The 14,240-nt window shown below is 44.1% G+C and overlaps 1 protein-coding gene across 4 annotated transcripts in view; it reads right to left on the reverse strand.

Moving 5' to 3' along the window:
• The window catches only part of Mast4 (microtubule associated serine/threonine kinase family member 4), a 612,814-nt gene that overhangs the window by 165,854 nt on the left and 432,720 nt on the right, over positions 1 to 14,240 (reverse strand). The window contains exon 1 of one of the 4 annotated variants that reach the window (XM_051172308.1): positions 2,402 to 3,048. The exons of 2 other annotated variants lie outside the window; for them this stretch is intronic. In XM_051172308.1, the coding sequence (XP_051028265.1) occupies positions 2,402 to 2,493 (92 nt within the window). In that variant the 5' untranslated portion in view covers positions 2,494 to 3,048. Of the gene's footprint in view, positions 1 to 2,401; positions 3,049 to 14,240 lie in introns of those variants that run through there. One more of the 4 variants, XM_051172309.1, reaches the window with a different exon arrangement.

The following is a 14,240-nucleotide window of genomic DNA, read 5'->3' on the forward strand; positions in this document are numbered from 1 at the left end:
ATACGCAACCACACATGCCAGCGCACATGCCACCCCACACGCCACCCCACACGCCACCGCACACGCCACTGGGCGGAGGGGAGGGGGGGTCCCTGCCCTTCAACTTCCTAAATCCACATACAAGTTGAGCTCTCTCATCTAGAAACTCCAAATTCAAACTGCCAGAAAAATCATAAACTTTGAGTCTATTCAAAAGTTTTGGGTTTTAGAGTTGTTTCTAACTAGGGATATCCAACCTCAAAAACAAACAAACAAACAAACAAACAAAAACAAAAACGTGAAATTTAAAAAAAAAAAAAAAAAAAAGAATTGCTCCTGATCATTCTGGATCAGGGATACCAGACCAGAAAGCATGAAGGAAGGCTGGCCTGTTACAAGACAATAATTAGATGGATGGCTGCAAAGATGTCTACAGGCACATTTCCAAAATCCACACTCCTAGAAAGGAAGAAGAAAACCCCCACCCCCTCCCCGCTTTGCTTCCCTGAACTGAAGACATAGGTCCATTGAATGAGAGACTGGAAGCAGCCCTCCTCACCTTTCCTGACCCAGGTTACGTCAGACTTAATTAGAGTGACCAGGCTGGACCAGATATTATCCTAAAACCCAGGCCTGTCCAACCTGAGAATTCCTCACATGTCAGACTCTTTCCATAGGACCAGCAACAGGTGGGCAGGGATGGGGAGGAAGAAAAGTTCCACCTGCTTTTCAGGACCAGACACACAGGTAATGGCCAGGCCTCCTTATCTCTACAAGAACTGGCTCCCCATCAGGGTGGAGTGGTGGGACAGCCAGGACTGCCCCAGGAAAAACAGAAAATGCTCTGATCAAACCGAACAAGTAAGAACCTTAGTCTAGCTTGGCAAGACATGATGGCCTACTTGTGGAGACCCTGTATTTCTCCTCCACTTGTTGAAAACTTGGAGCACGGAGGATACAGGATAGGGAGACTGGGAATGGCCAAAACTAAGATTTCCAGTTATATCACAAAAGAAGAAAAACATCCACGATGAATCCTATGTGCCTATGTGACTTAGGGCATCAGCATTGTTCAAGTTGCATTAATAATATGATTATAAAGCCTTCTCTCTCTCTCTCTCTCTCTCTCTCTCTCTCTCTCTCTCTCTCCCATCCTCGCTCCTCTCTCTCTCTCTCCCTCTCCCTCCTCCCTCCCTCCCTCCCTCCCTCCCTCTCTCTCTCCCTCCCTCCCTCCCTCTCCCTCTCTCCCTCCCCTCCCTCCCTCCCTCTCTCTCTCTCTCTCCCTCCATCCCTCTCTCTCTCTCTCCCTCCCTCCCTCTCTCTCTCTCTCTCTCTCACACACACACACACACACAATTTGTGCATGTACATATATGAAGGCGTTCTCTAAAGTGCAAGGACTACTGTGGCACATTTAAAAAGCAACATGACTAAGTGTTTGAAAGCACTTCTCATTTGCATTTAACTATCCATAGCTACAGGTATCCCCCCTCCAAAAGAACCATTTTCTTGTATTCTCTAAACAGCAGAGCACAGAGATTACAAAGTTCCAAATCTGATGTCCGCATCCTGTTTATTTGACTGGGCTGTTTCAAGTATGTTCGCATGTACACACCAAGCCAAATTTTGACTGAAACGAACAATATATACTTATACAATGCAGGGGGAATGTAGCTCTCCAAAACCACGACACTAATGCTACTTTTTGTTTTGGACAGAAAAGGGAATGAGACTGCCTCCTTTAAATCATATTGCACTCTGGTTGTCTGCAAATGCACTTCTTCAAACTTGCAGCATCCAGTCCCACCTTGACTCTAAACACCTTGACTCTACCCCACCGACATACATTGTGTGTGTGTGTGTGTGTGTGTGTGTGTGTGTGTGTGTATGCTACAAATGAAAGGCTGGCCGTATGTTAGTAATAAATGTCAAGGAAGCGATAAAAAGTCAAAAAGCCAAAGTTGCACAGATTTTTTTAAAAAGCAGTCAATGTGAAATAGGTTCGCTTGGGTTACCTTGCGACTCAAATTCGCATCTGGTAAGTGATCCATAGGATAGATAACACAGGAGGAGCCTCTGGAAGGCTCTGGAAGGAAGGCCAGCAGCCCGGGTGGGTCTGGCTGAATGAAATGATAAAAATACAAGTAGATAAATGGACAGAGACAAAGCGCCCGTTGCAAGGCAATGTCCGATGTCCGATTTATCCACACTGCAAAAGAATTCTGAACAACGCACTGATGGGACACTCAGGAATACCCAGAGAGGAGGGGAAGCACTGAAACAGAGACCCCCCCCCCAACACGGCATAAACTTTTCAAACTGTCACCAACAAATAAATTGCCAGAGGCAACGGGGCTCCGGCAACCCCCTGTCTCCAGCAGAGAAAGCAAAGGGGGGGGGGGGGGAGATCCCGCGTTTTTACCTTTGTGTGCGCCGAAGCCTGTTCCCACTCCGCAAATGAGGCAAAGTAAAGTTTGAGAGCACAGTCCAGAAATTGGGGTCGGACATATCCATTTCTCTCTTTCTTCAATTCACTGTGAGTTCGAGGCCATGGGATCAAAACGGAGATGGGGAGGAAAAATAAAGGGGGAAAAAAATCCCAGATATCTATTCACTCCCCTCCAGAGAAAACGTGCGGGCGGCGAACTGTGGTCTCAGGAACAACTCCGAGCCTGTCTGAGAATTACCCGTCTTCTGCTGGCCTTTAATTAACGCACAGCCATCTGAAAGGTTCAGGAAACTTACTTCCTCTAGTGTTTGCCCTCTCCTAGGAAGCCTGGGCCAGCTATAAACAGTAATTACAAGAGTTTAGCCTGCGTTCTGCTCAAAATGCTGTCTCCCTGTGATTCAGTCCAAGGTACTTTGTCATCTGTTTGGCAGATACCATTTGCAGCTCCTGGGGGGGGGGGGTTGGTAGGAGGAGGACTATTTTAAGCCTATGGTTCCGGCAGGCTGTTGCTTATCTGCAAACCCATTCACATCCGAACATGCCCAGTGCAAAGCTTCCTTTTAACGTCGTCTACATACAAGGAAAAGAATTTGAACGCAAAAGCTTCTCTCGCCCTCCCCTTCTGGTTGGGGGGGGGGGTGCGCCCAACACCATGGAAACTTGAAAGCACTTTTAGAAAATTGGCCTATGGGAGGACTTGAATCTGACACCTTTATGTAGAGTCCAGCGGCAAGGAAGGTGGCAGGGGCCCGGGCTCAGTCCCCAGCTGGGCCTCCTGGAAAAGAGAACAGGGGCCTCTGGTGTACTGTGCCCAGGAGCAGGCTCAGGGCTAGTGCATCTCCCCCCATCCCAGGGCCTGAAATGGATCGGTCCCTCGAAATAAATAAATAAGTCCAGCTGCTCCACTGGAACGCTAGTGTGAGCTGTGCACACCTGAGAGCTTGGGTGATTCACCATAGGACCAGGCACAACTGTGGCGCTGAGTGGGAAGTCCCTGATGACTCCCGGAGGTGACGCTACCTGTTGTCTGGTAGAAGCACGCCAAGCCACCACCCTCACCAAAAACCTCAGTGACAACAAGATTCACCACGAATGCTACAGTGCACACCTGTTTGGCCTCATGGCCTCGAAAGATGGATCTAGTTAATGATCACCTATCGCATGTACATATAATAGCTGGCTCTGATTTAGCAACACAAATTCCTTTCCCTCCCAGTAAAATAGAGTCTGATGGAAAGGAACACAGGAAAAGGACGAATCCGATTGTTTTTCGTTTTGAAGAAAGGCTTGGTATTTATTTGACTCCCTAAACCACAAATGTTTGTTCAGAAGTATATAAAGAAAAAAAATCAGAATTTAAATGAGTTACTTTTAATTTAATACTATATCATATATTGTTACGTCTTCTGGTCCACAGAAGTATTTTCTCACCCAAAAAACTTCAAAAGGATTTGATGACAATCCTTAAACAGGGCGTTCATCCCCACAATCCTACTTTCTTGTAGAGTCTTCACAGACCTTTGAGAGTCTCAGAAATAAAAGAAAACCATAGAATCCACCCAATTCTACACAGGAGAAACTAAGGCTTTGAGCAGTACCCAACGACCCATTTTCCAATATTGTAAGAGCCTTGTTTCAGTGTCTTTGCTCTCCCTGAGGTCGTCCTCTGCTGGCTTTTTAATATGTTGTACTGGAGCCATCCTCCTGTACCTGCAGGTCCGAGCATACCCTCACCTAACGTATGTAAGAACAGTCAGCCATGGTGGTACACACATGGGATCTCAGCACTCAGGGAAGGCGAAGACAAACCACTGCCTGGGTCCTAAGACAGTCTGTTCTGCTGCGCAGCAAGACCCCATCACAAGAATTCAAAACCAAACAAATGTCAGCGACAGCGACAGTAACAAACCCTGCAAATAACACTGTATGCCTAGTGACCATGTGTGTGTGTGAACTCTTCTCATCCCCTAACCAGTGTGCTATAGCATCTATTTACTCAGCATACCCATTTTATTTTACATGGAACATTATCTAGAGATGATTTACCATCCATGGAAGGATGTGAAGTCGACACTGCAAATATTCTGTCTTATAAAAAAATTTTTTTAAAATGTTGTTTGTGTATATATGTGTGTTCCTGTTTATCCATACGCATTCCATGTGCACAGAGGTACCCTACAGTGGCAAAGGAGAGTATCACATCCCCAAGAACTGGGATTAGAGACAGTCATAAGCCATTAAATGTGGGTGCTAGGAACCCAAGTTGCAAGAGCAGAAAGTGTTCTAAACTGCTGAGCCATCTCTCAAGCCCCATTTACAGGAGGCTTGGGCACCCATGGTCTCTGCGACCCCAGAACGCGTACCTCATGGATACCTAGAGATGACTGACCACTCTAAATGGTGTAAAGTAATTCCCGCACTTCAGTAGGGTTTCTCCCTAGTGACACCGACGCTTGGGCCACAGTGGTTTGGAGGCTTTCTTGCACTTTGAAAAATGTTTGGCAGCATCCTGGACTCTTTGGGCTAGACAGCAGAAGTGCCCGTTAAAAACCATCTGAAGACACTGCCAATGCCTTTTTGTTGGGAGTCACCTGCTCTAGATAATGTCTCCCTCTGAGAAAGGTGCCATATTGTCTTCGGGTTCTAGACTCAACACTTAATCTCACCTTAAGCAAGTTACTTAAGCTCTACCCATTTTCCCTAATTATAATATAGGTCCATAATAGGACCAACCTCTGGGAGTTGGCATCTATAAATGAAAATGAGATGACACATATAAAACCCCTCCATGTAATGTCTGGCAAGTACAGTGAGTCAATGCAAACAATATAAGATAGTATAAGGAATTGAAAAGAGCGCTTCACTGTGTGATGTAAGCCTGGAGCAAACAGCATTACGGCACGCTCTCTGTACTCTCCGGGGCCCTGAAAGTGGGTCTACCCACACTGTACTTTGACTGATCACTGCTGCCTTTCTTATTAGTCTGTGAGTTTCTCAAGGCTAAGACCTTGCTATATTGATCTCTGTATTTCCAGAACCGGACAGCCCAAACTTACACAGATGCTTTTTGAGTAGGCAGTTCCAATGTCTAAATGTCTATTTCTCCCATTATACACAATATGAACAGATCCATCAATACTCTCATACAGAGCTGGAGAGACGGCTCAGAGGTTAAGAGCACTGGCTGTTCTTCCAGAGGTCCTGAGTTCAATTCCCAGCAACCACATGGTGGCTCACAACCATCTGCAATGAGATTTGATTCTTCCTCTGGTGTGCACGAAGGCTGAAACATGTATGTATGTATGTATGTATATATGCATGCATGTATTTTTAAAAAATACTCTTACAGGACCCTGAATCTCAATATTCTTAAAACAATGTTATTATATTCTGAACACATGCAACACTTTCTGATCTTGCAGGCTGGATTTCCAGCACCCACACTTGGTGGCTTACAGCTGTTTTCTCCTACAACTCATTGTCACGAAGTGATGGAAGGATGTTAGGGCTAAAACCGCTCAGATCCTAGCATGGCTTCAGGACCTAGCCCAGCCAAACACAAGGCAAAGTCCCTGCTAAGTACCATCACCACATTCCACAGACAAGCCAGCGACTTCCTGAGCTTTTGGATGAAGAAGGGTAATTACATCCCATTGGCCGACAGAGGAGAACAACCAGGATGGTGAGAGAGGATTTGAAACTGTGCTACAACAATCATGAATTCAAGCATCTCTCTGATAAAAGCAGAGGATATTTGAGAGATAAGAAATAGCTGGCAGGAAGGATAGCAGACTACCAAGAAGAGACTTGATACCCTATAAGCATATATAGGGGGAGGAGGTCCTCCTCAGTCACAGTCATAGGGGAGGGGAGTAAGGGGGAAATAGGAGGGAGGGAGGGAGGGAGGAATGGGAAGATATAAGGGATGGGATAACTATTGAGATGTAATATGAATAAATTAATAAAATATATTTTTTTAAAAAGAAATAGCTGGCCAGCTGACCATGAACACTGAAAAGACAGTATGAACTAGGTTTGCATCCACAGAGGAGAAAGGAGGGAGGAGGGGTCAATTTTTCCAAGAAGGGTGTTTAGTCACAAGTTGGAGGATATACATAGGGTGAGAATTCAGCTCTGGGTGGATTTAAGACCTGATGTCTGTATTTCCCAACCCACATAATATTCTCCATGGTCCCTTTTCTAGAAAAGTTCATTTATTTGGCGTTGCCTCTGAAGATGGCAGCAACAAAATGGGTACATTGATATAATCAAATCTTTATTTATTTATTTTTCCTCTTCATTGCTTGACATTCCTCCATTTTGAGGAATATCTGCAACTCTCAGCTACAAGGAGCTATTGTTTTTTATATAATTATGTGTATGAAAGTGTGGATTGTGGATACACATTCCCATGTACCCAAAGAGTCCAAGAGGGCAATGGATACCCAGGATCTGAAGTCACGGGTAGTTGTGAGCAACCCAACATGGGTGCTGGGAACCAAATTCTGGTCCTCTGCAGGAGTGGCACACGATTTAAGTGTTGCCTGCCACCTCACCAGTCTCAAACACTAGTCATTTTACCTAAACATATTTTGTTATTTTCACTGAAAACTTTTGGGAAGATTTGGATTCATCCACACGGGAAACCTAAGACTAGGTAAAGCGCACACACAGCTGGTGATGAACTAGCTAGCACAGAGCAGCTACTTGACAGGTTCCCACGCTCACTGATGATAAGAGTAGGTGTGACACGCAAGTGGGGCCTGCCTTCTAACCTGCTTGACTTGATTTAGTAACCTATGATTCAGAAGACAAGGCAGTCGGTAAACACAGGATTAAATTTGTCAGAACTACTGACATTTTCCCTACGGACGAAATAATTATATAGACAGAAAAAGGAAGCACAGGTGACTTGCAATTGCCACAGGGGTGTGACTGCAGAGCTGAGAGGAAACTGAGCCTTACAAGTTCTTAGGCACATCGCTGGTCTAGGCCACCACACGGGCACTCAGCGGGGATTCTGTACATACTGGACAGCCACTAAGCCAGCACAACAATGGATACAGTTTGTGTTGCTCGTTCATTTATCGGAATGTCACTATCAGCCAATGCTTTCCCAAGGAGGGGAAATGAGATGGGAAATAAGCTTGTCATCCCACTGGAAGGCTAGCTCTAGAAGAAATGGGTATAAAATAAAAGGTCTAACCCTTCACAATTCATTCCCCTCATTTACATACATACACACATATATACATATATGTGTATTACATATGTATACATATATGTGTGTGTATATATGATTCCCTTCATATACATTTTTTATTACAGACTTTTTACTCTCCCTCCAGAAGTCCTATGCCCAAGTAGAATAGTACTAAGAATCTAGTATTTATGGACTCTTTTGTGCGTGCCAGGAGGAGATTAATTTTTCCTGGGCCAAGATGTAAGGACTGGAGAGCTTTCAGCACTCAGTGCAAGACCCTGTGTCTATGTATCAACATCCAGGGAGGACAGCAGGGACAGTGGGTTGGATCCCGAGTTTCCAGGAAGATGCCACCTGATCCTGGCCTAGAGGTAATTCTGCTGGGAACTGCCCTGACTCCTTCCTAGCCCTATGTTCAGCACCTAGAAGGGACTGTTTTCCAAGGTTGTCCGCATGTCCAAGTCCACTAGATCAGCTTCCAGGCACCCTCCTGGGGTTAAGGGCGGAGGTCTGATGAGCGCACTGGCCTTTCTACAGGAAGAAGCCTGCGGGAGATAGAACTGAAGTAAGTGGGATCAAAATGCAAAAGAGTAGAAGGGAAATACGAAGACAGGATGCTGTACACAGGAGAACGGAGGAAGAACACAATAAGTAGCCAGCGGTAGGAGAGCCTCTTAGTATTGTTAGACAAAAGAGTGCCTACAGTACTCAAAATATTAAAAAGATAAATAATAATGAACTGGTATGGATACAGTTGGAGGCTGAAACCAGTGGCAGACAATACTTAGGTGGTATCCTCCTAGGAAAAGTACAAAAAAAAAAAAAAAAAAAAAAGACAGTATCAAAAGGTAAGATGCAGACTTCTAAAGTTATTGGGTAAAACAAATAGTTAAAAAAAAAAAAAACAAAACAAAACCACTTGATTTCTCTTTCCTAGTAGCCAACCAGAGAACTATATCATCCTCATGGATGACATGAAGGATACGTTCTAAATGGTGACAGGACAGGATGAAGATGGGACAAAATGGAAAGAGAATGCTGCCTGTTCCTCAGGCCTTCTGATCTCAGGAGAAACAGGCTCAGAAAGGGAGCAGAAAGCCAGTAACTTCAGTAAATCTGAGAGGCGAATGGACAGATACGGGAAATGGGGACTTTTCTACCCAAAGTAGTCCCTTGATACGTGTGACGGATAAGCATGGTGGGACAGGCCTAGGGAGCAGGCAGGGGAGCTCTTCTGGGAAGGAAACCCTTGCAAAGGTCCTGTGTAAAGGCCACAACTGAGCTGGACAGAGCACCCCCACCCTCACCCAGACGAGAACAAGGCATGCTACCAGATCCATAGTGAGCAAGCGGTGTGGTGATTTAAAAGAGAAAGGCCTCCCAGCACTCCAGAGGCAGAGGCAGGTGGATTGCTGTGAGTTTGAGGCCAGCCTGGTCTACAAAGTGAGTCCAGGACAGGCAGCGCTACATAGAGAAACCCTGTCTCGAGAAGAGAGAGAGAGAGAGAGAGAGAGAGAGAGAGAGAGAGAGAGAGAGAGAGAGAGAGAGAGAGAGAGAGAGAGAGAGAATGAACCCTGTTGGTAGAACTGCTTGAGGGGGGAGCAGGAGGGGGAGGAGGAGGAGGAGGAGAAGGAGGAGGAGGAGGAGGAAGATTGGAGGATGTGCCACTGTGGGCAGCCTTTGCGGCTCCCAGAGCCCACCCACTCCCATCTCACACTCTTTTCTGTCTCTTGCTTGTGGATCAGACCTAAGTTTTCCCCATTGCTCCCACACACTTAGCCTGCCTGCCTGCTGCCATGTTCCTGGCACGGTGATCATGGACTCTAACACTCTGGAATTATGAACCTCCACGCCAAATGTTTTCTTCTTATAAGTTGCCTTGGTCATGATCTCTCTTCACAGCCATGGAGAAATAAGACAAACGGGCTCCTTGTCCCTAAAACAGCTGCCTGGATATATACATCAGCAAACGGCAGTCACTTGGACCTCTCACAGGATACCAAGATAACGATGGAAGTAAGGGCAACTCTCAGAGGGTCCTCTTCTCACACACAGGAAGCAAGACTACACCTCCCTTGCCTTGAGGCTGAAATCTACAGCCATCTGTTTTAGGTAGTGTTTGTGTAAGCCTGACACCCGCAGTAGGTTAGGTCAATCTCTCTACTGGGCTCCATCTCAGACAGCAGCTGCATACAGGGGTCAGTCGCTGTCAATGTCCAGATTTGCTCCAGATCAGTTCTCCTTAGGAACTCGTTGCAGGCTGGGGCTGTATTTCTTTCATCTTTAAATCTTTAATACCGACACTGAGCTGAATGTTAAAACAAGGGAGAAGGAGGAGCAAAGACAGAGAAATGACTGAGGGGTGATAAATGAAAAATGTAGGGGTCAGCAAGGGTAAGAAAGCAGCGAGGATGAGCCTGTTCACAGGTAAAGAGGCAGCGACAGCCGGAGACTCTGAAGAATGGCTCTGTTCATGTTTTTCAAAGCTCTTCCTGCCTACTTTTATGTGAGCTTCAGAGAGCCATAAGTCCATTCCATTACTCATATGTACTGTATCCACTAAGAACATCTATTTTCTCCGGCTCCAAAATGCCACACCATAGGCTCTTATGCATATGCACTTAATTATGGTGGAGGTATATGATTGGCTTTAGATGAAATGCTAAGTGCTTTCTTTTCTTCTCTCTCTCTCTCTCTCTCTCTCTCTCTCTCTCTCTCTCTCTCTCTGTGTGTGTGTGTGTGTGTGTGTGTGTGTGTGTGTGTGTGTGTGTGTGTGTAAACAGTGAACCCTAGCCAGTAAGGAATACATCTCAGTATGGAGTTACCTTCAAGGACATGGTGCGACTTGATCCAGAAGCCTGGGTCCGAGGTACATCATTTCCAACTCGGCTCTGAAGCATGAATTACAGCGCAATTATAAGAAGTGACAATTCGGTTGAAGTGGGTCAGTGTGGTTATATTTAGCCCCTTAGAGCTGACACCAAGGCCTTTCTGTAATGCAAGATTATGGTTAATTTATAAGTCCGTCTCTTCTCGACTATTTTTCCAGGTCAGATAGCCATGGTTGTAGAGAATTATCTCAGTAAAGTGAGAGGAAGGAGGTGTGATGAACATAACCACAAAGAAGCAAGCAGACAGGGGTAGAGATGGCACCTCTGCAACTTCACTCTATTGTTAAAGCTGATTCGAACTGTCACACAGCAGGACGGTATGTCAGTGAGCACATGGACCTTAGCCAAGCAGTTTTCAAGCAGGGTTGCAGTGGAGTTAAGTCATGTCGTTTTTAAGCCATTAGAAGTTTTTTTTTTTTTTTTTTTAAAGTAATACTAATTCATACGGGAATAAACAGAATGTCAGTCATGAATAGCTATCAGAAAGATGTGATGAAAAAATATCGGGTGCCATTTTTTACATAATTGCCACAGATTACAAAATGATATCGTTCAATGTCAGCAGGGCACGGGGAGACAAGTACTCTGTCCCAGTGTTCTTGAAGCAATTTGGAGGATGAAAATACATAAATGTATACATACACACAAGCGCATATTGGTAAATCAGCCTGCCTCCCTCTTAGGCTTGAAAGCCATCTTACAGTAAAGACAAACTAGGTTCATTCCTGTTTATGATTAAACCTGTTTCTCAAGGATTGGGCTATGCCCCCACCTGTAACCTTAACTACAAATGGTTCTATACTGCCTGTCCCAGGGAATGGCAGCCATGCCACTGTTTTGGAAAGGTTGTTACGACCACCTGTTGTTATGACCACTTTATTATGACTACCTTGTTACGACCACCTTGCAACCATGTCTCTGTTTTACAAGAGGTTGTAATGATGCTCTTGTTATGTTCTGCTCCTGTAACCCTGCCTATTTGCCTGTCAAATCCCCCATTTGGAAACCCCTTACTTCTGAGCTATAAAAACCGCTTATCTTGTCCATGTCCAATGCAGACCTCTTGACTCTGCCTTACGGTAAGGCAGCCTGTGTATGCAAATAAAAGAGCTTAACAGGCTATCAAGAGGAGACTTGATACCCTATGATCATATAGAGAGGGAGGAGGTCCCCCACAGTCACAGACATAGGGGAGGGGAGTAGGGTGAAAGTGGGAGGGAGGAATGGGAGGATACAAGGGATGGGATAACAATTGAGATGTAATATGAATAAATTAATAAAAAAAGAAAAAGAAAAAAGAGCCTGCTTTTACTAATTGATTCTTTTAATTAATTTGGCCATGATGATTTGGGTCGGTGGTCTTTCTCCTCACATCTTTAAACTTAACACTATTTGGAAATCAATTCAGAATTGCTTGTAATTGTGTGTGTGTGTGTGTGTGTGTGTGTGTGTGTGTGTGCATATTCTAAAGGTTCAAAAAAAGGGCAATTCTTCTTTAGTTCTAATATGGTCAGAAAGTGGAACTTAAGAAAACCAGTACAGACCAGGACGATAGCTTAGATAATAAATTCCAGAGGTGTCCAGGCTAACCTCTGGAGAACCTGTGAATATGGTACCTGCGTGACAAAAGACATTCTGAGGATGTGATTAAAGTCAGGGGTCCCAGGCTATCCATATGGCCCATAGGTGCAATTACAACAATCTCTCAGAAAGGGTAGAGGGAGACAGGAACAGAGGCTTCTGTCAGATGCTAATGCAGTCAGAAAGAGAAAGGGGACCAGAGGCCAGGAATGCAAAGAATGCAGCTAGAGGAAGCTCTGGATGGGGGGGCGGCGACCACAGGCCAGCACTTTCAGCTCAGTCCAGGGAAAGTGACTTTGGGCTCCTGACCTCTAACACAGTAAGAGAGTGAATGTATGAAGCCCCAAACACTTTCTTACCTGGTCCTAAGTGGATACAGTACCCAGAGGAAGCTAAAAACATCGTTTTCACAATATGGATGGAATGAGAACTGCTCCTCAATTAACACAAATCAAGAGCTTATGATTGTTTAAAATGTTATATCTAAAGTAAAAATAAAGCATGTCAGCGAACATCTGTTTGCGATTATGATTAGTGCTTTTATTATTTAAACTTTTTTACATTTTAACTAAGATTATTATCTTATGCATATATATGATACATGCATATACATACATGCATATACATATACACACATACATACATACATACATACATACATACATAATACATATGGATGTGTATATATGTATAGTCATTCATTCACTCAAGGGTGACCCTGAGCTTCTGATCCATTTGCTTCTACCTCTCAAGTGCTGGGATTACAGGCGGGAGTCAGCACACCCAGTTTATGAGGTTCAGAGACCAAACCCAGCAGTTCTTTTTATCCCCCCTCCCCCACCTCAGGAGTTCTTATATGACAGCTAAGCACGCTACCAACTGAGTGACTCCAGGTCTTAAGTTTACTACTTTTAATTTTAAAAAAGTAAAATTTCGGTTTTCAAAACCAACACACATTTGGCAGCTTTGCTCCCAAGACTCTGAAGGCTCAGCACGGGAGGCTCCTCTGATGAGTTTACAAAATCAAGAAAGAACACGCACTCACTGACATTTTCATAAGATGCAATTGATGTTTTCTGACACATGAGATAAGACGGATGCGTAAAAGCTCTATGAGTCTTGAATATAAATACTGAAATTACTTTTAAAGAGAAGTCCTTCCTACTCCCAGGAATTTTATAATATATTTTTTTAAAAAAAGAAAAGAAAAGAAAAATCTGTCTTCCAGGCATAAATCCTTAACTGTCTGTGGCAACTGGGCAAATGGGTATTTTTGAAAGCGAACGGGTTATAAATCTATACAGTGCTTTGTTTTACGTTGAATATATGCATTGGCTACTTGCAGAGTGGTGGAGCTGTGCATTCATGCAAACTGTTTTGAATTCTAAGCCTGCTTCTCCATGACACACTTTCTTCTTTCGCTGCTTAGAAATGAAAGGAAGCCACTAAGACAATTATCCAGGAAAGTATAAGCAGAGCCTGGTGGTCCGCATTGAAATGACTGAATGGCTATAATTAAGCACACGTAAACCTGTTGCCTTCAGACTTCACTGTCTTTCATTAGTTTGGCTGTGATGAAATGAACAGCACAAATTTTGGGTGCCAAGAATATAAATGTTCCTTGGCAGATATATTGTCCCAGACATTACAAAAGATTCATAATAAGCACTACGGTGATCACAGAATGTTTCTTAAAGAGATAGTTTAGTTAATGAGAACTACAGCAAGAGTCACTAAAAGCAACCAGTAAGACAGAAGTAGACGAAGAAATTACAGTGAAATAAGGACTTTCCCCGTTAGTGGCTCTTCGGAGACCAAGTACATACAAAACTATAAAGAATATTAATTTATTGAGGAAAAATGTATCAAGTAGAAAACCCAGTTGACATGTACATGATAAATATGAGAAAAGGGAAGAGCAAATGCTACTTAAAGTAACAGGAAAATGGGGAGAAAGTAAAAAGGTTTCTTAATATATAAAATGATTAGAAGAACAAATAAGCTGTTGGTTTGTTTTCACGACAGGCTTTTTTGTGTAGTCCTGTCTGTCCTGGAAATCACTCTCTAGACCAGACTGGCCTCCAACTCAGAGAGATCCATGTGCCTCTACCTCCCAAGTAAAACAAGAGGTTGACTC

The sequence above is a fragment of the Acomys russatus genome, chromosome 30 (assembly GCF_903995435.1).
Source record: "Acomys russatus chromosome 30, mAcoRus1.1, whole genome shotgun sequence".
NCBI lineage: Eukaryota > Metazoa > Chordata > Mammalia > Rodentia > Muridae > Acomys > Acomys russatus.